The sequence below is a fragment of the Juglans microcarpa x Juglans regia genome, chromosome 2S, assembly GCF_004785595.1.
Source record: "Juglans microcarpa x Juglans regia isolate MS1-56 chromosome 2S, Jm3101_v1.0, whole genome shotgun sequence".
Lineage (NCBI taxonomy): Eukaryota > Viridiplantae > Streptophyta > Magnoliopsida > Fagales > Juglandaceae > Juglans > Juglans microcarpa x Juglans regia.
Window position 1 is genome coordinate 5,090,860 of NC_054597.1, and position 23,214 is coordinate 5,114,073.

General features: G+C 34.5%; 3 protein-coding genes across 8 annotated transcripts; all 3 read left to right on the forward strand.

Moving 5' to 3' along the window:
* The first annotated feature begins 2,795 nt into the window (after positions 1-2,795).
* On the forward strand, positions 2,796-5,417 carry LOC121252242 (BAG family molecular chaperone regulator 7-like). The gene is given in 4 exon segments (XM_041151787.1): positions 2,796-3,577; positions 3,580-3,756; positions 4,142-4,432; positions 4,753-5,417. Coding segments are annotated over 4 exon segments (1,206 nt in total). The 5' UTR covers positions 2,796-3,070; the 3' UTR covers positions 4,984-5,417.
* A 4,685-nt stretch (positions 5,418-10,102) lies between these two features.
* Positions 10,103-16,562, forward strand: LOC121252248 (trehalose-phosphate phosphatase A-like). 5 transcript variants are annotated; one of them, XM_041151800.1, is made up of 13 exons: positions 10,103-10,444; positions 13,020-13,074; positions 13,154-13,486; positions 13,612-13,752; positions 13,857-13,928; positions 14,588-14,713; positions 14,827-14,883; positions 15,332-15,433; positions 15,543-15,620; positions 15,694-15,763; positions 15,870-15,940; positions 16,024-16,116; positions 16,337-16,562. In XM_041151800.1, exons 3-13 carry the CDS (start codon positions 13,190-13,192, stop codon positions 16,376-16,378), a joined length of 1,149 nt encoding a protein of 382 aa, XP_041007734.1. In that variant the 5' UTR covers positions 10,103-10,444; positions 13,020-13,074; positions 13,154-13,189; the 3' UTR covers positions 16,379-16,562. The 5 variants fall into 5 exon arrangements, with proteins under 5 accessions (XP_041007734.1, XP_041007730.1, XP_041007731.1 ...); XM_041151796.1 differs by adding an exon at positions 11,565-11,645 and having other exon boundaries at positions 10,103-10,433; positions 13,020-13,486; XM_041151797.1 differs by having other exon boundaries at positions 10,103-10,433.
* Positions 16,563-17,634: 1,072 nt separating this feature from the next.
* On the forward strand, positions 17,635-23,011 carry LOC121252187 (monocopper oxidase-like protein SKS1). Of its 2 annotated transcripts, none has more exons than XM_041151698.1 (9): positions 17,635-18,135; positions 19,177-19,286; positions 19,392-19,662; positions 19,756-19,894; positions 20,458-20,824; positions 21,352-21,717; positions 21,801-21,879; positions 22,379-22,578; positions 22,675-23,011. In XM_041151698.1, exons 1-9 carry the CDS (start codon positions 17,986-17,988, stop codon positions 22,772-22,774), a joined length of 1,782 nt encoding a protein of 593 aa, XP_041007632.1. In that variant the 5' UTR covers positions 17,635-17,985; the 3' UTR covers positions 22,775-23,011. The 2 variants fall into 2 exon arrangements, with proteins under 2 accessions (XP_041007632.1, XP_041007633.1); XM_041151699.1 differs by having other exon boundaries at positions 17,638-17,802.
* Positions 23,012-23,214: the final 203 nt, after the last annotated feature.

Here is a 23,214-nt window from a genome sequence, read left to right on the forward strand (position 1 = left end):
ATGTTTTTGTTCCTTGGATTTGATCGCTTATGTCTAAAGAAGTAACTACTAGTGAATTTGTATCTTTTTTGAAATATTTAAAGATGTTTAAAAATATATGAAAGAAAAAAAAAGTGCAAGTATTATACGAGACATGCCCAACGGTAAATGCTGAGCCACTGAGCAGGTTTCGTTTAGATTGAGAAACTATCTCAACTCATTTCATTTTATTATTATAAATTTTTTAAATTTTCACACAAAATACAATAAATAATTCATCTTTTTTAAATTCAAAAATAATAATAATATTAAAAAATAATATTTTAATAATATTTTATTCAATATTTAATTTTTATCTAAAAATGTAATGCAAGTTTCATGCACCATCGGGAACGTCAACCGTCACATGCAAAAACTCAAAACCTTAAAAAAATCAGAATCAAAATCTCAACCGTCAAAGGTCAACCGTCACATACAATGCATGTATAATTTCCAGATGTTGTAACCGTCACCCCGTCGGCCTGTAATCACAAAGTCTGCAGATATTAAAAACGGCATGAAGAATAACCAAAATTCTTTACACGGAGGCAAACCAACAAAGTAAGAAGAAAACATGACAAAGAGGTACACCATTTTGCAGAAGAAACTCGAAGAACTTGAGTCTGTACTCAAGTACTCTGTCTTCTCTCTCGCCGCTAACTCCCCATGCTCCCAACTTGTCCTCCAAGACATCAAACAGAGATTTGTGTTCCTCAAAAACCTCCTGTCAGCCGAGATCGCATCTCATCCATCGAAGCCCCACCATTTGCACCACATCGAACACCGACTCGCCCGACTCGAGTCCGATTTCAATGGCTGGGACGGATGTTTCAAAACCTCGGCGCTTAACCACGTCATTGACGATACCGCTTCGACATGTTCTTGCACCGAGTCAGGTCTCAACGACGATGGGGAGGCCTCTGACGACGGCGACGACGACTTGGGCTCGCCTGTACTTTACGAAGAAGAAGACGACGAACCGGCCGGAAGGTTGTCATCAGGCTTAATGGTGGAAAATAATGCGCTGGTGGAGTTTCGCGGAGATATGAAGCATGAAAGGGATCAGTTGCAGGATCAGGAATTGTCCGACTGTCCGGTTGAGGAAAAAGCGAAGGAGGAGACCACGGTTGAGATGGAGTCAGAGAAGGAGATGAAGGGAGAAGAAGGGAGAGTTGGGATCGGGAGTGTATTTGGGGCCATGGCTACTGGGGTGGTGCTTGGTATGACTTTGATCATGGGTTATGTGATGGGGAAGTTTTCAGGTTGCTTTCATTCTGTGGAACCGGGAACCTTTCTGATACCCACTTAGAAATCATATATTTCTTTGTTTGTCATCATTCTTAAAGGTGGTTTTTTCATTTACTTACCAAAACAGGTGGTTTTTTTAATTTTTTATTTGTATATATATAATTAGGGTCCTTATGATTATTGATGCAATTGGCATAGAGACGATGTAGCAATTGTTGAGAAAACATGAAAACTTGCATGCAAAGATTTTCGATTTCACATGATCTGGCATTGCAAAATAGGGTCGTTTTCGGAAGTCACTTTCACTAAAATGCTAAATACAGTCACGAATTATGTAAACGCACTCATTTTAAAAAAAAATTAGAGTTCACTATTAAAAAATTAAATTTTTAATATAGGTTCCATATTTATTCATTTTTTAAAAAATGAGTAGGCGGACACTTATGCATTCCATGACTATAAATATCATTTCTCTCAAAGAATTACAATCTGATAAAATTAAGCAGCTTGCCAGGGACGCTATTTGATTATAGTTTATTGTAGAATCTACACATGAATTCGTCACTATCTCTAAAACTTATTTGGGGAATTTGAAGTGAGAATCCTTACATATTTTTTAAGTGTGTCAACAAACCAATTTTGCTCATTTTATATTTTTTTCGTCATGTTATATATTGCTCTACTTTACATATAAATATTTTGATCTATGTAAAATAATTGTGGTAAATTTACCCCATAATTTACCACAATTATATATGGGTTAAATTTTTGTATCAAGTGCCAAAAAAAATTAAAGGAGCTTCGCTTCAATCACGCATAAAATAATGGCTAATCCTATATCTCGACGTATATATTAGCAAGAAGGACAAAGATAAAAAAACATGACTACTTTTGTCTGTCCCCCTCAAAAAATATTATTTCAGGATTCCAATTCGTTGAAAAATAAGTTAGTGTTGCTTTGAAATTACGTGTATATTTGGAGAATAGTAATATTAGATAAAGTATTAGAATGTACACGTGATGTACATTCTCTTTGAAAAAAATATATATATATTATTAAATTTTTTTAAATGAGAGTGCGAGAAATTTACATATTTTAAAATTATAAATATCATTAATCTCTTATGAAAATTAAACTCCCAATCTAACATCTATCCTTTTTTATTTTTATTTTTTGAGAAATATCATCTATCTTATCTACCCTTGTGATTTATTTCCTATTGGGATTCTCTTTCGTCATGGACTATTTTAACTGTTTTTTTAAAGAGTTTAGATCTGAAATTATATAATTATTTGTCTTACTATTAAATGGCTACAAGTAAAGCTATCCATCCAATTATGCAGCAGCACGTGGGGTCACAGAAAAAGAAAAGAAAACTCACGTGGAACTTTGCATCCATGTCCACATCCATATGAATATCTAGCCGAGTGCAAACCACAAACAGATTCGCTGTGACACATGGTTATTCTCGTCCATCCACATCTCAAAATATGCGGCGGACCTCATCCACAACTCCACCCTCCAAATCGCTGCCCTTTATTTTATTTTATTTTATTTTATTTATGAAATTCCAGTTTAACCGCCACTGCCCAACGTTTTCACATTTCCTCGTTCCTTTCACAATTTCGTCGTCTTCTTCTACATCTTTAACCTTTCCCCGTCTTTATAGATAGATAAAATGAATCATCATCGTCATCGCAACTACTCAAGCAAAATCAAGCTCACTATTTAAACCCTAACTCAGTTAATTTCTCTTTAGTTCACTCTCATCGACCGAGATTCAACCTTTTAACTCAGCAAACAATGAGCAGGCGATTCGAGCTCATCGAGCCCTCCTACTACCCTCCCCTCTTCCTCCGAGATACCTCCATTTTTGCCCCCAAAACCCTACCTTTCCCTTTTTTTGTAAAAGAGGATGATCTCGATCTCGATCTCCCAAACATTTACCCTGGCCATGGCCCCATAGATTTCTTCGAAACGGTCACCGATCTTGTCTGCTTCAATGAAACGCCGTCGTTTTCTTCTTATAGACGACTTCAGCGATTCGACAGTCTCGGAGCCCAGTCTTTTTACTTGCAGAGCCTGTCCGACCGAGTGAGCCTGCTGGAGTCGCGTTTCGACCGGCTACTCAGCTCGAGGTCCAAGGGCGGCGACCGGAAGTACACTTGGACGGCGGAGATCAAGAGCCCGGAGAACGATGGAGTGGATCGGAAGTACAAATGGACGACGGAGATCAAAGAAGGGAGGAAGGAGAAGGGAGGTATTGAGAAGAACTATAAGTGGTCCGCTGAGATTAACGGGAGGGGAGAAGGGGCCGTCCGATCGAGCGGACGTACACGTTCAAAGCATCAAGTGGCGACGCAGATGATCATGGTGGATCAAAGAGGAAGGAGGTGGAGAAGAAGAAAAAGAAGACGAAGGGAGAGAGTGACACGCGTTTAGTGGAGATCGAAGAGCCAGTAGATCATGGGGCTGTGGTTTTGAGACAGGTTTTACTTAAATTAAATTTAAACCTCTATTTATGCTCCATTTCATTTGAATAATCCTCTGTGGTTGTGGTTATCTGGACTGAAGATGTTTGTCCTAGTACGGCGTACTGTGGACAAGGAGAATGCACTTAAACCTTAATAATTTAGTGACTTGATTTTTATTTCTTTTTGCTTCCCAAGTGGTAAAGTTTGCTCTTTTTTTTTCCCACCTTTCTTTAGTTCAAGCTTGAGTTGTCACTTGTAGGGTTATGTGAATTTAGTATGCCGATTATCTTTTCACCGAAATACATTTTTGGTTTATTGATGGATCCCAAATAGTTCGATATTGTTTTATGCGATCGATCATTTAATACTGAGACCTTTTGCATTCTGCCATATCTTGAAGGCATTTGCTAAGAGAGTTGGAGCTATTGAAAGGAGCAAAGGTAAGAAGAAGGAACTATCTCCTCACGATGCTGCATTGATGATTCAGATGAGCTTTAGAGCTTATCTGATCCGTAGATCACAGGTGCTTCGTGCCCTTAGAGATTTAGCAGTTGCCAAGACCAAGTTGAAGGAGATCAGAGCATTATTCAATAATTTCTCCTACCGTCGTCGTGTAGCTCAAGATGCAGAAGAGCGTCAGAGGTTCTCAGAAAGAATTATTGTCCTTCTCCTTACAGTTGATGCCATTGAGGTAACTCCCATCTTATTCGCTTCTACTTTCACTTTGTGAATGTGTTAGAACCTTTTAAGGATGCTCATTGTGCAAGTATATTGGCCTTCGTTTTGATTATTTGAATCTGTTCTCAGAAAGATAGTGAACCTTGTTTCGGTTCAAATGTGAGAACTGTGTCCTCAATTATCCCCTGATCTACTCTGTTACACCTGGAGATGGCTGATAATTTTTTAAACCCAATTAGTTTTTAGTAATGAAAAGTTGAAAGTTTACAGTTAAAACAAGACAATAGTGATTATTGGTTCCCTTTATGGGGATTCAATGCTGCATTTCAACAGGGAGCTGACCTCATGGTGCGTGCTGCAAAGAGGTCAATGGTGGATGAGTTAGAAGCAATGCTCGATGTAGTGGACCCGCAGCCTCCTGGTAAATCACCGTCCATGAGGAGGAGGACTTTTGATATGCCTGATGGTGTCATTCAGAAGGAAATTGCTGCAGGTGTGGCACGGGTTGTCCAAATGCTTAATCGGGAAGAGGAGAGTGCCAATGCCATCGAAGCATCCCTCTGAGGGAATGGTAATGCGACAACTCACCACTGTTTTAGTTTCCTTCTGGTGTTATAAAGTGTTACCGGCTAGGAGGTTTTGACCCATTTGAGAAGATGGAGAAGACTTTTTAAATGGCCCTATCTCTTGTATTGAGTTGTGTACTGCTTGGACTTCTCCCACTGCTTCCAAGAGTTTTACCAGATTTAGAAGACTTTAAGATGGCTGATCATGGCACTCCGATTTGTGTGTGTAATGTGTGGAACTGGCCGGTAGTGATAATTATTAATGTTCTCGACCCAGGAAAGCCTTCATCCCAACCACTTTGCATTGATCTATTTTCACCATCTAGCTCTCTGAGGGCCGGCCATGTTCTCTGCTAAATTGGTTTTAGGCTATCTTCTCTATCACATTTCTCACATCCTTCAATTTGTTAAAAGTTAACAGTCGTTACTATATTTTTGTCGTTTAGGGGAACGTTATTTTCTTTAAATCGTGCAGAATTGATTGTATTATACTCATGGCATATCCAGGAAAAAAAAATGTCAAAATCTACTCATGGCAGATAATGCAGTTCCATGGTTAACAGGGACGATTGAGGCAGATGACATGGTGGAGAGGTTTTCTCTGGTTTCGTTGATTAGTTTCTTTGGGTAGCACCAAAGAATGCGGAAAAACAACAACTTAAGAACAAACACTAAATAGGGCCAATCTAAATGGCTCATTAGCAGTCTCTGTACTAGAACTTCTCCAAAACGAAGAAAATCTGTTCAAAGTACATTTTTTTCAACTGTTTTCATCACATGTTGTAAATTGGGCTACTTTTCAATTGAATAATATAAAAACATAGATGTAGTTTAAATACAAAACATGTTTGTAGCAACAGAACCTGGCTGCATTATCGCTTAGAAAAATATTCTAACACAAAACGATTAAATTAAAGTAATCTTATAAATTTATGTGTCTTGATGTAATTTGTCAAATTTATTTTTATTGTGAAGCAGATTTAGCGGATTACATCAAGTTACGTTAATTTGTAGCACTTCTCCATTGCTTTCATCGTAAAGATTTTTCATGTTTAATTTGCAAGGAAGTGCTTCTATCTTAACGTGGGAAAACATAACTTTATGTGCTACTATAACTAAAGAGGCACGCTCTTAAACACTCTGGGGTTATCCAAAATTTACTGAAAAAACTTCGCAAGCCAGCCAAATATGATACGGTCGGTTTGGACATTTTAGATTTCGTTTGGATATAGTTTCATTTTATTATTATAAATTTTTTAAATTTTTACACAAAATATAATAAATAATTTAATTTTTTCAAATCTCAAAATAATAATAATATTTCTTTCAACTTTCAACTTTAATTTAAAACCATCTCATCTATTTCATTATCTAAACGGAGTCTTATAATATCAATATATTTGTGAATAGTAACGAAATGATTTGAGTGAAGATGTTTTATTAGATTTTGAAAAATAAGAAATCAAAATATAATAAAGTTACAAAATTGTTTGACTGTGTTTTTTAAAATTATTTTTTATTTTAAAATTTGAAAAAATATTATTGTTTTTTGGTTGGAAAAGTTGTAATGATTAGATGAAAAAGTTAAGATTTGAAATTGAAAATGTTTTAATATGTGTGATGTTTGAAAATAAAATATTTAAGAATTTTTGAAAATATTTGAGATATATATTGTGTTGCTAAACGGACATGTTTTCCAATATAATTTTGATGAAAGATCTTGGCGAGATACAGTCACATGACTCGTAATCTCATCGGTTCGTGTTAAGCTTTGTTATTATATAGTTATATAGTATATTAAAAAAAAAAAACACAAAATCAATGGCTTTTTTGTTTAAAAAAATCATGCTCGTGAGATATGATCATGCGTTTTTTAATTTGATCTGCATAATTATATAGCATGCCAACCACGAGATCAGTAAACATTACAATGCTTGGCACACATGGGTTTTACAAGGGATAAAAGAAATAAAAGCATAAACATTAATATGCTCATGTGTGCCAAACATGGTTGATATGGTAATTTGACAAAATAAACAATAATACTATTTATCCTCTATTTTTTTATTGGATAATTTTTTTTTGTACAAATAAAGATTTTATATGTGACATGCGGCGTGGAATGTAGAGTTATGATAAGAGTAAAAATTGACACTAATGAACTTAGTGCAATTTGAACAAAAATAAAAGAGTAATATTCTCATTCATGCAGATGATGTCACTCTTAATCATATCTAAAATGTGACATATTTTAAGTGATTGCTTTTAAGTGATTATAGTAATTATGACTTAAATATATCATATTAATATATATATATATATATATATAATTGAGAATAATAAGATATAAGATGAAAAATTAAAATACCTTCAAAGAAAAAAAAAGCTCAAAACCAAATTAAAAGCGGAGGAAATATTATTTGCCAAACGCCAAATTCAACTGCACAAGAGTTAGGATTGTTTGTTTTTACAGATGCAATTAAAGTTAAAAATTAAATAAAATATTATTAAAATATAATTTTTGAATATAATTTTTATTTTGATATTTAAAAAAAATTAAATTATTTATTTTATTTTATGTGAAAATTTACAAAAATTATAATAATTGAATGAGATAAATTGTTAAAACAAAAGTGAGATTAAATGATACTGATAGGGTTACTATTTTATTATTATTCATCTATTACTCTAGTACATTTCAAGTTTTTTTAGTTTTTTATTATTTCTTTTAAGTATTTTTTTAACATTTTTAATTATTAAGAAAAAATTAAAAATATATAATTTTATTAATATTTACTTTCTTAATTATTAAATAAAATAAAAATTAAATAATAGATAGATAATAATAAGTTAATAACCTTACCATTATTCGAGATTAAAACCCTTGGGGGGAAAAAAACTGCCCTGTAAAAGGGGCAGCAGTGTCTGACTTTGACCACAAGTAACAGCGTTGAAAAAACGGAAGATTCTTCGGTTGGGGGTTCCAAACATTACCTAAAATAAATTAAATTGGCGATGTCTTTTTTTGACAAAAAAGTATCTAAAGCCAGCCAGCTAGTTAGAACTTTTCCAAATTCCAACTCACCTCTGTCTTCAACTAAACTATACCCACGCGCGCAAAATGAAAACGGCACTTCTTCCACTAATTCTAATTCTAATTTAACAAAGGAATGTTTGGAAATAATTTTTATTTAATTTAATATTATCTTTTTTTTCATACATCGTTCAAACTAATTATTATAATTTTTTTAAATTTTTAAATAAAAAATAATTTAATTTTTTTCATTCTCAAAACAAAAATAGTATTAAAAAATTATATTCTAACAATATTTTAATTTTATTATATTATTTATTCAATTTTCTTTCTTCTTTCTTGAAACCTAAAAAATATTGAACTCAAACAACCTCACTATTATTTATAAATATTTTATTAATATTCATAAAATTTTCGTCTCATCTTATTCCCTAATCATTTTGGTGTGCAAATTTTAGTTTTAGTACGTGACTTACCTACTCTATAATCATATTCCTATCTAATATTCATATAAAAATATTATATATTATTATCTTAATCACCATCATCATTATCATTAGGGGTGCTAGCGGCACAGCTATGGTGGGGTTGCCCCCTTCTACACCCCAGCCCCGCATAGGCAGGAGGAGGGGTGTTTGTCTCCGAAAATTATTTTACTATTATTTATAAATTATTTTATTTTTATTCACAAATATTTTTAATATTTAAACAAGTTCTTACGCGGCATTTTTCTTTGTCGAATTATATAGTTAAAACTTGTACACAACTTTAATACAATTAGTATTAAAATGTTAATTTTTTAAACTTTCATCGAAGCACGATCTCACATTCATCAACTTAAATAACAAAAAAAAATTAAATTTTAGACAGCTAAAAACTGTATATAAGTAATAACTCTGTCAATTTTATTTGTTTTTTTTAATGAAACTTTATGATAAATATCATCACGTGATTTTGTTTTTAAAAGATATTATTTATAAGTTTATTTTTTGACACACCCATCATGTTATTGAAGTGGTTTTAATAATGATTAAAATATTTATATTTATATTTTTTTTTATCATTATATAGAGTTTTTTAATTAGTGGTATATTGACATACAAAACTTCTAAATATATATATATATATATATTATATAAAATACCTAAATAATATCATTCTTGAATATTTAAAAAAAGGAATGGTCCTACAATCAGAAAATTGATTTAGAGCACTTCTAATGGTTTATGTATCTTATCCTTTAAAATACATCATCAAAACTTCATTTTTCTATTTCACATACTTATTTTTATAATATATCATATATCAATTTATTTATTTTTTTTATATTATATTATTTAATAGTTTATAGAAAAAAAAGTATAAGAAAAGAGAAGCTATTGTGAGAGATAAAAGTACATAAAAAAAGAATAAATAAATAAAATGTTTTTATATTTGTATACAGTTCGCTACATGCAGCTAAATACTGTAACAAAATAGAAAATAGATTTGAAAATATATGATTCCTGGAGGCAGTTTTGAAGTCCTTTTCTTCAAATTTTACATAAAAATGAATTTTACAAAACTGTTTGGAAGTGCTCTTTCTATAGTTTACCCCACTAATCACCATTAAATATCATAATTTATATATTTCTTTACAAAAATAGATTTGAGAATGAAAAAAAAGACTTAAAAAATTAGACCTCGTCAACGACCGCTAGCGATTGAAAACGACAACACAGTCTGACAGGTCCAGAGCTTACCTGGCGGGCCCGTTCCCAAAACGTGGCCACGTCATAACAGACAATAACACAAGTGCCCTTAACTGCTTTGGCCGCTAGATTCCAACCGCCACGTCTTCTCCTAGTCCGCAATCTGAGATTCTCCTCCGTGGTGGGACCCACAAAAGCTAAAGTCTTGCCTTATTTATTTATTATTTTTTTATTAACAATTAATAATAATGCATAGGGAATTACTATTCCACGCGCGTTTAGTCAACAATCGCCTGGTAAAGCGTGGGGGGCTGCACCTGCTTCCCCAGTCGAACCAACCGCGAAAGCACGTATCGTCAAAGACAGAACCACAGTTCTGTTTAGTTGTCATTTTACCCTCTCTTCTCATTGGTTTTTGGCGTCCATTTTTTAGCTCGTCTCTCGTTCTCTGCGAATCCTGGAGTTTCATGCCCGCTCCTTCCATCTTCAGCTGGTGATTCTCATTCATTTTCTGCTGCTCAGTCTATTATTACCTGCCTGTTTGGCTCCCAAGAAAATCTTCCAGCGAGAAAGCATAAGTTCAGACAGAGCGTTTCGTTTCTTGGTCAATACTGGTTTTGTTATTCATTTTGGTGGCAATTTCTGAAGGTTTTTGGATTAGACAACTGCATTCCTCAATATCGGGTTCACGCAGTTGGGTTCTTGAAGCCACTGCATTCCTCAGTAAGTTTGTGGTTCGTGTTCTTCCTTTTCTTTTTGTATTTCTAAATGGTCATAATCAGTTTTGCACGAATTGCTGTTTGGATTGGGTTCGGAAAAGCTGGTTCTTGAACCGAATGCATGTCTGCTCGTTGCAGTTCCATTATGGGTTCCTTATACTTTGAAATGTTTGGATTTCTTGTATGGTCAATGGCTTGTACTTTCGACCAACTCCATTTTAGACTTTTAAAGCTTTTGATCTGGGTGCTTCTATTTTGTTTTCCTTTTTTTTATTTTCTCTCTGAATCAACTTATGCGCGATAGCTAAGTATGTGTCAGTTTTTTTCTCTGGTTTTCATTGCATTTTGGGTTTGATTCTCTTTGGTCGACTTGTCAAATTTTTTTTCCCAGTTTTTCCCTACCGCGGCTCCGAAATTGTCGACATCGATTCTAAATAGTCTCCCTCTTTGTTTTCTTCTTTTGGTTTCCAGTCTGCCTTTTGGCAACCGCTGTTCGGTGATAATGCTCTTATCACGTGTATTCAAGTCATGTCTTTGACGTAGTACTTTTCCAAGAAATTGACAATAAAAGTTGATCATAATGTAAGGTTGGAACTTGGAAAAGTAATATCGATTAAATTATTTGAAAATTTGTGTCCTTTTTTTGGTGGTCACTGTGGATGTGGGGATAGCAAGAAAATATGTCTGAATTTTTAAAAACTTTTCATTTGGCATCCACGGTGGTTTGTAACTTTGTGTTATTGAAGAATCTTTTTCTGATGGTCCATGCGTTTGATGATTCCCACATGCTTTGTTTCCTCTCAACTATGTCGATTTGGAAAAAGTCATGTTCTATAGTAACCACCTGTTGCCCACACTTTTTTTAATAAAAAATAAACTCATAAATTGACGTACGTGATTTATTAAATTTATTATACAATAAATAATCTGACGTACCACATCAAACAACGTCACTCCGTGAGTTTACTTGTATAATTTCTTTATAGCTAAAATATTTATCTTCTTTCAAGTATCTGTTTGGTGAAATAATTTCTCTCAATGAATAATGTTTGGATTTTCCTTTGCACCATACGATCAATAATTTGTAGTATCCAAAATAGATTTTAGTGCCCTTTCTTTTTCTTTTATTGCATAGGTTATTCATGGATTTTTCTGCTCAACACAATCTTTTCTCCATAGCGAGAGGCAGGCAGCCATGTTCTCGTCATCATCTTTGGTTACTGCCTCTATAATTCTCACATTAGCTTTTCATTTTAGCGCTTTGGATTCTTTACGATGTTATCAACAACGTGGGCCATCAACCTTCAGTTTGAAAGAAAATGTTATTGTGATAATTGAATTAGTACTTGAAAACCTATATGTATTCTGCGGTTAAGGTTGCTCTGCTTTTATTGTTCGACCAATCGTTTTAGTAAGGTTTACATCGTAGCATTCATGATTCCTACAAGGATTGTTATCTAAACCACCATTATTGTCTTTGCGATCAACTATTGCTGTTACATATTCACAGTCTTCAACTATTGCGATCAAATATAGAAGCTGTTTCCAATACATTGACCGACACTTTTGCTGTCACATATTCACACAGTCTTCAACTCTGTGCAATGGTCTAGTTGCTAGTTTTTAGCTTTACATAACTTCTATATTTGAATTGGAGGTTGAGGTTGGGATAGTATTAAATACGGGGAATTCCAAGAAAAAACCGAAAAAAAAGGAGCGCACTATGGAGGAAATATGAAAATTCTTTGTATTTTCTTTATTGCAATGGTTTTCTGCTTTAAGGCCTGATGGAGCTTCAGTTCATGATTTTCTGTATTCTTTTTTCCTTTCTTAGAATGTAATTAGGTGTCTTTTTTTGTATACTTCTTGTGTACATTGGCTTCACCTATTACATTTGTTGAATAAAATTTCTTGTTAATTATAAAAAAAATAAATAAATAAAAAACCGGAAAAAAAGTTGCCCACTACTTCGCTGTGAAATATGATATTGACATTTTTCAATTTATCAAAGCCATTTTCTGTGGAATTAACTTCACTTAACTGGAACAAGACTGAACAGCAAAAGTAAGAATAGAGTGAGAGGTCACATAAAGGGGAAACACAAGTCTTTTCTTCCTCTTTTCACTTTAGAAAAATGCCACCAAGCATTTTTAGGCATATCACACTGGGTAAGCATAAATATTCTCGGCTTTTGTTTTTGGAATTCATTGCTTCAAATTTTTACAGAGTTATGTTTTAGATGTTAAGAGTTATTTTCCAAAAGATTTTATATGACCATGTTTTCGACATTCTCATTTGTGTAGTTTCATTCAAATTATTTCTGGGATCCTTGTTACATGAGCATGCATTTGGCAGCATCAGTTATCATTGAATCCTTGCCTTTTGCTGGTCCATCTCTCTCTCTCTCTCTCTCTCCCTCCCTCCAGATAGCAGTTGTTGCCTCAGCCATACAATTGCTATGGGCATGATAATGTGTATGGAGTCTACTCTTGTTCTATATGAACAACCTTCTGATGTTGCATATCCAACTGCTCTGTAGTTAACATGTTTTTATGGTCATTAGTTTTCACTTATCAAAATCTTTTTTCAGGTGCCCTGCATTTGATGTACTGCTTGCTGAGTGGTAGCGACAAGAAGACACAAAGGTTGGGTGAAGCAGATATCTGAGATTAATCTGTAGCTCTTCATCTCCGTAGCTTAATCTGCTGTTACATTCTTACATAGTTTTTTCAATATAAGTGGTACTACAAATCTTGATTGATGGACCTAAAGTCAAATCATGCAACTCCTGTTCTTACCGATCCTGCTGCTCCCATAAACAAGTCAAGACTAGGCATGCATTCCAGTCTGTTGCCTTATTCACCTCCACTAGCAGTTTTCCCTCCAGGCATTCTTTTGACAATCCCTAGAAAGAAGGCTGGAATACTTGATGAATTTCGATCTAGCATCTGGCTGGATGCCATGAAATCTTCATCTCCTCCTCCTAAGAAGATAACCAAGGATGTTAGCAACGAGTATTCATCAACTGATGCTGATGTTGCATACAACGCCTGGATGGTATTTTGCATTCCTCTCGCTAATGTTCTTCTTCCTTTTTTTTTCACTTTTATTTTATTCCTTTCTGGAATTTGTAGGTGAGATGTTTACGCAGTTCTTTGCACGTTTCTATTTTACCTTTGCAGGCTAAGTATCCATCAGCAATTGCGTCATTTGAGCAAATAGCAAATCATGCAAAAGGAAAGAGAATAGCATTGTTTCTGGATTATGATGGGACACTTTCACCAATAGTAGATAATCCTGAATGCGCATTCATGTCTGATGCTGTAATATTTTTCTTCTCATTAAAAACATGTGAAAAGTTTTTTTGTTATGTTCTTCTTTCTTTCTCCTCCATCATTTTGTCATTCTGACTTTGTAGCCTTTTCAGATGCGTGCTAATGTAAAAAAGGTGGCAAAATACTTCCCAACAGCAATAATTAGTGGAAGAAGCCGTGAAAAGGTGATGGGTTGGCTTCTTTTTAAGTAGTTTTTCTTAGAGGAAATTTCACTTTGCACCCCTAAACTACCACTTTTCATTTTAGTTTATTTAATTTTTTCAAACCAACAATTTTCACCCCACATTTTTTAGGATGTCAGTGCTGAAAATTTTTAAGTTAAAAAAAAAAAAACTAATAAAAATTGGGCTACTGGGTAGCCACAGTTCAGTTCACCCCACTTTTTTTTGTTGTTATTATTGTTTTCTTATTTGTTATTTTATTTTCATTATTTTATAATTGTTTTCAAATACTTCAAGTGTATTGTGTTATTTACACGTGTATTTTAGATAATTTATTTATAAAAAATATGGGATTTCACTATGCCGGATGCATATAATGTATTATTTATAATACCTCTTGTACGGCTAGGGTTTAGGATTATCTAATAATGCATATAATCATTTTGTTATGTTCTTCTGTTTATTTATTTATTTTTATAATTAAGAGTAATTTTATTGATACGAATGAAATAGGTATAGCCCGTGTACACAATAAGTATACAAAAAGAACACCTAAATACATTCTAAGATCAAGAGAATGTTTATTTACTTTTGAATGTCAAATGTTATGAATGTGGTCATTGATTTTGACAATTGCTCGTCCCACACCCTTATTCATTCAGGTTTATGAGTTTGTAAGGCTAACAGAACTCTATTATGCGGGTAGTCATGGGATGGATATCATGGGTCCTGTTAGAGAACACATATCTAATGACCTGCCTGATTGTATTAGATCGATGGATGAACAGGTACTGGCCTAATAAACTTCTTTATATGACATCTCTCTTCGCTTTTTCTTCAAGATATATATATTTAAATAACTTTTGTCTGATTTTGATTACATGTCTGATTTTGATTACAGGGTAAGAAAGTTAATTTGTTCCAGCCTGCTGGTGAATTTTTACCTGTGATTGATGAGGTGTGTAACTGTCTTGTCTTCAATTGCTTGAGTGCTAGGAAGTATAATGTTATAGTATGTGGCTCATATTGAGAGAAACACGTATATAGAGAAAGCAGGCTGATGCCGAGAGTGAAGCGGAGCGGAGTGAGGGGAGCGTGGTGCATCAAACAGAGCAGAGTGGAACGAATAGGGTACGGTACAGAGGTATTATTAGAATTTTCTAATACCTCTTGTACGGCTAGGGTTTAGTATAAATACATATAATGTAACCCTAATTCGAGTTTAGTGAAAATTCAGCTCCCGCTCTTGTGGATGTAGGCACACTGCCGAACCACGTTAAATTCTGTGTTTTTCTTGTTTTCTCTTTTCCGTACGATTCATCATAATTGCTGCACATAACACAACATAGAAGTTGTTCCAATCTTTCACTCTATCATACCACTCTGACTTTTTCATGTCTGAGCAGGTTTTTAGATCCCTTGTTCAATGCACCAAAGATATTGTAGGAGCAAAAGTTGAGAATAATAAGTTCTGTGTCTCTGTACATTACCGTAATGTAGATGAGAAGGTATGCCTTTTTATCGCTCAGTTACTTGCATATAAGTTGGAGGTCTCTTTTGATCTACTTATGCACTCTTTTTTTGTTTTTGGCACTTGATCTGGATTTTTATATACAGAGTTGGACTGTAGTAGCTCAACGTGTCCATGATGTTCTAAAAGACTACCCACATCTGCGTTTGACTCATGGTCGCAAGGTATTCTCTGACCTGATAAATACTTTCATTTTATTCCTCTAGTTTGAGTTAATATAATTTATCTCATCTTTAGGTTTTAGAGGTTCGCCCGGTGATCAATTGGGATAAGGGAAAAGCTGTCACGTTTTTACTGGAATCACTGGGTTAGTTATTTTTTGCTTCGGATGCCATTGTTTACAGACCTTTAATATAGCCTTTACCTGCATCCAGCCACCATATATACTTAAACCATGGAAAGAATTGTTTCAGGGTTGAGTCACTGTGATGATGTGCTCCCCATATATGTTGGAGATGACCGGACAGATGAAGACGCATTTAAGGTAATATATATAACTTACATTGAAGTTAATACTCTTCATGAATTAAATATCTAAACAATCAAATTGAATTGATCGTGTATAAGGTTTTGAGAGAGGGCAATCGAGGTTATGGGATTTTAGTCGGTTCTGCTCCCAAGGAAAGCAATGCAGCTTACTCGCTGAGGGATCCATTGGAGGTACAAGTTTTTCTTTATCTCAAGTAATTCTTTTGTAGACCTTGTTTGAGATCATGGATGGCTATCATGAAAATCATATCATCCATCATATATGAAGAACAAGATTATCCTTGGTATATTTTAGTATAGAATGTCAAATCTGGGGAAACTGGCTCTTTGCTTGTCCCTGTGATCATGTTGCTTTCAAGGTTTTTGACGATGGTGTTATCTGGAAATGCAGGTCATGGAATTTCTCAAGTCACTGATGACATTGAAAAAGTGAAGTGCTTTATAAAATATTTTGACAGATACAAAGAGTAAATTACTCTAATATACACATATACAGTAAAACAGCCTACATCTCGTTTTGTGTTTTCTTTTCTAGAGAATATATATGGAGAGGTTTTGAAGTTGGATAAGTGTTGGAACACAGCTCAGAGCTTCTTGTCTTCATATATATATATATATATATATATATATATATATATATATATATCCTGTTATTGGCTCTAAGGATGCCTTCATATTCAATTATTCATTACTTAGAAACATTTGTTAATTCTTGTAAATATTGATATTTGAATGTTCATAAGATTTTCATGTATCATTATTCCCAATGTGATATTTTTTTAAAATAATGATACTCCTATGACTATTTTGTATGTTAGATTACAAAAATGCATTAATGTTACTCATATTCAATAGAGTTATAAAAAGGAAATTAATGTTACTCACATTCAATAATTTCATCAACCATTAATCCTTATCAGCCTTGAGATTCTACATGAATCCTCAAATATTTCTCAAGAGATTTGTTCTTGCAATTAAAATCGTTTTGTATTTAAGAAGATGATGAAAATATTTGGTCGAAATTTAACCAAAAAATTAAGGGAAAAAAAAAAAAAAAACCCAAAACATCGATTCAAGCCCATTGATTTGGGAGTACTCCTGTCCAATTTAATTTGCCAATTTAGAATAAAGACCCAAAAACAAAATAAAAGAATGGGATGTTTGAATAAGGTGTCGTAATAATACCATAATATACGGTTTAGAGTTTTTAACGGTGAGATGAGATGATTTTAGATAAGTTGAATAAAATATTATTTGAATATTATTTTTTAATATTATTATTGTTTTGAAATTAAAAAAAAATTAAATTATTTATTATATTTTATATAAAAATTTAAAAAAATTATAATAATAAAATCAGATAAAGATCACAAGTTGAGATTACATACGATTATGGGGGCAGTGGGGTTCACAGAGGTGTCGGCCTCTCAGCTGTGCAGTGCAGTGCAGACTGTGCAGTTGTAAACTTCGTTAAGAAAATGGACGAAAATGTGAACGTTAGAAACGCGTAAGAAAACCTTTGGACGCCGAAACTTGTGCGAACATTTGGAGGCTGACTTTTGGGCCTTTGGCTCTGTAACTTTCACGATTCCCACCATCCCATCTTCACCTGCGACAGGCTCCACCCGGTTCTTAAACGTCTTGCAGATCAAACTTGTTAAAATAATAAGAAATTAAAGTGTGTTGTAAGATGTAAGATAATAAGATTCAACTTTCTTAAAAAAGAAAAAAGAGAAAAAGAGATGCAAGATTCAACTGGCTTAGCGAGTAACCGGTAATGGGACGTTTGAGTAGGCTCGAAAGTTCCAAAAACAGAGATTTGTTTTGTTTTCCGGACGACCCTCTGATACCCTACCGGTAGTAGCATGTTTCTTTCTTTCTTTCTTTCTTTCATAGTAAGGAGCTTCAGATAATTACGTCTCTTCCTCTCTCGCTCTCTCTCATTGTTTGATTATGTAAAACACCACCAAATCTCGAAGCATTTTGCCTTGCCTTGCCTTGCCTTGCTCTGCGCACATCCGTAAATCCAAGAGTTCATCAATGGCTCATCCTGGGCTCTCCCGGTTTTGTCTGTTTTCTTTGGTCCACATTGCTCTGCTTCCAATCTTATGTTTTGCTGCTGACCCCTATGTCTTCTATGACCTTCATGTCTCTTACCTCACTGCCTCCCCTCTTGGCGTTCCTCAACAGGTTCACTTCCTAACTCTCTCCCACTCTCTTTATTGTTAGTTTTTAGTTTTTTTTTTCCACGTGGGTGTGCGTTTGTTCCTTCGCAGATTATAGACAGGGGGTAATTTCTTTTTTATTCAGAACCTTGTTTTTGGTTTCATTTTCAGATGATTTTTTATGTTGGTGTTGTGTCTGTTTATGTTTTTCTTGCCAATCAATGGTATATGTTGTGCGTAAGTGTTTGTACTAGAGAAACGGGTTTCTTCGTAGTTGGGTCCAAGACTCCAAACATGTAATTACTTGGTAATTATTCTTCATGGGTTTTACAATTTTTATAGACATTTTTTTGTTCATTTCCTACAATTAGCATCACATATATTTATGTGCTTCACATCTGATACTGTAAATTGTTATTATCGAAAGAGATTAGAGCTCAAAGATGTTGCCCATGAAGAAAACGAGTGCAAAAATTAAGATTGCAAAATGACCAGAAAACCCCCTAAAAAATTTTTCGCACTGATTTTTTTCTTTTCTTTTCTTTATTTTTTGGGGGTGGTCCTCCTTAAATTTGTTGTGAGATCATGGTGCTTGTGTTTTGGATTCTTTTTTTAAACTCAATTTCTTCAGTTATTTGGTATGAGTCTTTTGCATGTTGCTGAATTAGATTTGGGTTTTTTTGGGGTGGTCCCCCTGGTTGTCCTCCCTTCTTAAAGATGTTGTTAGATCATGGTGCTTGTGCTTTGGGGGGTTTTCTTAAACGCTATTTCTTCAGTTTTCTGTTATGAGTCTACTTATCAAAAAAAAGTTTTCTGTTATGAGTCTTTTGCATGTTGCTGAATTGGATTCGGATTTTTGTGTACAGTTAATGTAGATTATAACCCTACGTTTCATTCTAGATTATGATTAGTATGTTGTGACTTTTTTTATTGTTATTTTTTTTATTCTTTCCTTTTCAATTTTATTTTGAAATGGTCATATTCCCAATTGTTATCAAATCATGAATAGTCATGTTGACAGAATCTGAGTAGCTTAATTTTTTGTTCAATTAATTACTGTCTGCAGGTTATAGCAGTAAATGAGAGATTCCCAGGCCCTGTAATCAATTCTACTACTAATAACAATGTTGTTGTCAATGTATGGAATGATTTGGATGAGGAACTCCTAATGACCTGGTTGGTTTCAGCACATATCATTATATTAAACACTTTTTTCTTAGAAAAAAAACATGAACTGTATTTGGAGTGCTATGACAAATATGGGATTAATGGTTGTTACAGGTCTGGAATTCAAATGCGGCGAAATTCATGGCAGGATGGTGTTCTTGGCACAAATTGTCCCATTCATCCCAAAAAGAATTGGACTTATCAGTTTCAAGTAAAGGATCAAATTGGGAGCTTTTTCTACTTCCCATCTCTCAAGTTTCAGAGAGCATCCGGTGGCTTTGGTCCTTTCATTATTAATAATAGGAATATAATCCCGATTCCGTTTGCACAGCCAGATGGCGATATCGTCATTATGATTGGTGACTGGTATACCCGGAACCATAAGGCCAGTATTTATTCTCTGTCTGATGTTTGCTTACGAATGTAGCAGTGGGATTGTAGCAACTAACTTTACTGCTGTCTTCTTTTTTGATTTTAGGCATTGCGGTCGGCCCTTGATGCTGGACAAGACCTTGGGATGCCTGATGGAGTTATCATCAATGGAAAGGGACCTTATCGGTACAATACCACTCTTGTACCTGATGGCATTGAATATGAAACCATTGGTGTCGATCAGGGTAATTTTTTCTGGCATTAATAGTAAACATAGGTTGAACCATTTTCATTGTTTTTATTTTCATTTTTTTGTTTTTCACCATATGGAAGTTCATTTTCCACAACTTATCGGCTTCTCTTGCCTCCTGGGTGAATATCTCACATATGGTCATCAGTCATTACCCAAGTTTCTCTTCATATTTAATGTTCTAAATTTGTTAACTTTGTTGGAACTTGGAAGTTTCATTTTAATCTACCACTTTCTTGACCTGCTTTCATCATAAATTAAAATTTTAAGCCTTTTGAATTCCAAACAAAGTTTCATATGGTTTCCAGTGGCCTATAAAAAGCTTACTTCTGTCCTACTGTTAACACAGTTGGTATTAGTTTAAGAAATCTGGAGAACGCACATACATGTGGATGTAGGGAATTTATTGAATTTATTTTACTGAAGAACGCCTATTTTATTTTAGTATTTTTATTTTACTGAATTTATTGATATGGCGGCTTCCTTTGTTTTTCATGTTTCCTGGCTAATGGTTTCAACTGGTTAAGTATTAACTGTTCATAGAATTATGTTTTGCAGGCAAAACATATCGACTTCGTGTGCACAACGTTGGAACTTCAACTAGTTTGAACTTTAGAATCCAAAACCACTTTCTGATTCTTGCAGAAACAGAGGGACATTATACAGTGCAGCAAAACTTTACAGATGTAGATATTCATGTTGGTCAATCTTATTCTTTCTTGGTCACCATGGATCAGAACGCAAGTTCTGATTACTATGTCGTTGCAAGTGCTAGGTTTGTGAATGAATCACTTTGGCAAAGAGTGACCGGTGTTGCCGTTTTACACTATTCCAATTCTAAAGGACCGGCAACAGGTCCTCTACCTGATCCACCAAATGATACTTATGACAAGTCAAGGCCACTAAACCAGGCAGTAAGCATCAGGTTTGTTTTCATAACGCCATAGTTGTTCTGGAGTTTGATATCCTGGACAGCTTGGTTTCTTGTGATACATTACATTAATACCCCAGATTTAGAATGAGAAGGTGGTGAACAAGATAGCACATTGCCTTTGGGGGGGGGGGGGGGGGGGGGGTGTAGAAAAAAAAGGGAGAAGTTCCTGCTGTTTATATTGATTCGATTCCAAGGGGTTTTAATTGTTGACCAGTTCTTTTAGAATATAACCCTAGATGTAGTTTAGGTTTTCCTTGAATTGTTATAAACACTAGTAAGCATAAAATTACAACGATTTAACCAACCACTTTTGAATTCATGCCTAAAAGTTTATAAATAACTTGATGGTGAAGTTGATGTAATTCATGGTTTAAGTTGATGCCTGTAAATGATGGGACCACCACTTTTTGACCTATTTTCCCTTATTCTCATTTTGATTTAAGTTTCAGTGGAATTATTGCAACAATAGTTTACTATTGAATATATGTAAATTTAAATCTCCATTCCATATTGTTTAGGCAAAATGTATCTGCAAGTGGAGCTCGCCCTAATCCACAGGGATCTTTTCACTATGGTTCAATTAATGTGACGGAGACATATGTGATAAAGATTGTGCCGCCAGTACAGATCAATGGGACACTTCGAGCTACGCTCAATGGGATCTCATTTGTCAATCCTAAAATACCAATCAGGCTTGCTGATCAGTATAAAGTGAAGGGAGAATATAAGCTTGATTTCCCCAGCAGGCCACTTAACAGAACCCCTCGGATAGACAGATCTGTTATTAATGCGACTTATAAGGGGTTCATAGAAGTAATCTTCCAAAACAATGACACCGTGATGCAGAGTTTTCATATGGATGGATATTCCTTTTTTGTAATTGGGTACGAATCTTTTCTTTGTTTATACAGTCTCTCATTGCCGTAAGGTTAATAAGCATTGTGAGAAATTGATTACATGAATGCAGGATGGATTTTGGTGATTGGACAGAAGAAAGTAGAAATAGATATAATAAGTGGGATGCAATTTCTCGCTGCACTACTCAGGTTGGTTTTTTCATGTAAACATTGGTTTTCTCAACTAATTCACTACACCCTATCTCTTATGCTGTAAGCGGGTATGTTAGAAGGATATGGTGAACTTAAGGGAAAAAAGAAAAAGAATAATGATAAAGGATATGGCGAGTTTTTGGCCTGAAACTTTGCCTGAATGTTTAGTAATGAGGTGTGATATAAGGGTTCTGGTCTGTTATACAATCCAGGAAAGAACTGTGACATCTAGTTCTCTACAATCCAGGAAAGAACTGTGACATCTAGTTCTCTACAGAGATATGAGAATATGTTTCTCTTAATTGTTTGAGTTGCGTATTAAACTCACAAAAATCTTGAGGACCTTGTGACTGAGAAAAATGCTTCTTTTATTGTGCTTATGTTGTAACTTGTTAATGAAGGTTTCTGTTGCAGCTGTTTTGAATCATTAAGGGGCTAAAATCGCAAATAGCCTAGCTGCATGTCTTGTGTTAAACTCAGTCTTACTGTTGTGCAGGTTTTCCCTGGGGGTTGGACGGCAGTCCTTGTCTCTCTTGACAATGTTGGAACATGGAACATCAGAGCAGAAAATCTTGATAGATGGTATCTAGGGCAAGAAACTTATATGAAAATTGTCAATCCTGAGGAAAATGGTGAAACGGAGATGGCTGCACCTGGGAATGTTTTATACTGCGGCGTACTCCAGCAATTATCAAAGTATATGACTAAAAACTTTAAAATAGAACTCTCATTCTCCCTCGAAAGCATAATTTTCTGAAACTCATATAATTCTGTGTTTGTTCTCACCTTTAGGGATCAGACCAACTCTGCAGTATCACTTCCAAGGGGAAGCTCAAAGCTATCTTTCTGTCTGGTGGTGGCATTTTTTGGTATGATCACCCTTTTTAGCTAAGCTTTGCTGCTGCATCGGTAAGTTCTGCCATTACAGGAAGTTACGGCTTGTTCCAGGTCGGGCATTACTGTTGAGTTTGCGAGACATAGTTAGTTTAGGTGCCCATAATGGTTTTTGTCAGTACATTATCTGTGGTTCAAATGACACTTGATTCCTTTCTTCCATGATTCCTTGTACTTCTTAAAGTTACACTGACTATGATTGATTCATACTCGATAGCATCCGACTTTTTTCTTACTCAAGTTTGTTTTATCCTCTTTATTATCATTGTGCTCCGCGCTCCTACCTATATCGAGGAAAAGGCTTGAGTAGATATGTAGCATACCATGCCTCCATATGCAATTATTCCATTTGATTCATGGAACACTTGTTATTATTTGTCTCATTGTTCCATTCAATATGAGTGGTCTGTCTCCAGTAAAATAGAATGATCGAGTTTC

Coding starts and splice junctions, on each gene's coding strand:
- LOC121252248 (XM_041151800.1), top strand. CDS start 13,190: ATGGACCTAAAGTCAAATCATGCAACTCCTGTTCTTACCGATCCTGCT. Junction 14,884..15,331: donor TTTTACCTGTGATTGATGAG/GTGTGTAACTGT, acceptor ATGTCTGAGCAG/GTTTTTAGATCCCTTGTTCA. Junction 16,117..16,336: donor CGCTGAGGGATCCATTGGAG/GTACAAGTTTTT, acceptor CTGGAAATGCAG/GTCATGGAATTTCTCAAGTC.
- LOC121252187 (XM_041151698.1), top strand. CDS start 17,986: ATGGCTCATCCTGGGCTCTCCCGGTTTTGTCTGTTTTCTTTGGTCCAC. Junction 18,136..19,176: donor CTCTTGGCGTTCCTCAACAG/GTTCACTTCCTA, acceptor TACTGTCTGCAG/GTTATAGCAGTAAATGAGAG. Junction 19,287..19,391: donor GAGGAACTCCTAATGACCTG/GTTGGTTTCAGC, acceptor TGGTTGTTACAG/GTCTGGAATTCAAATGCGGC.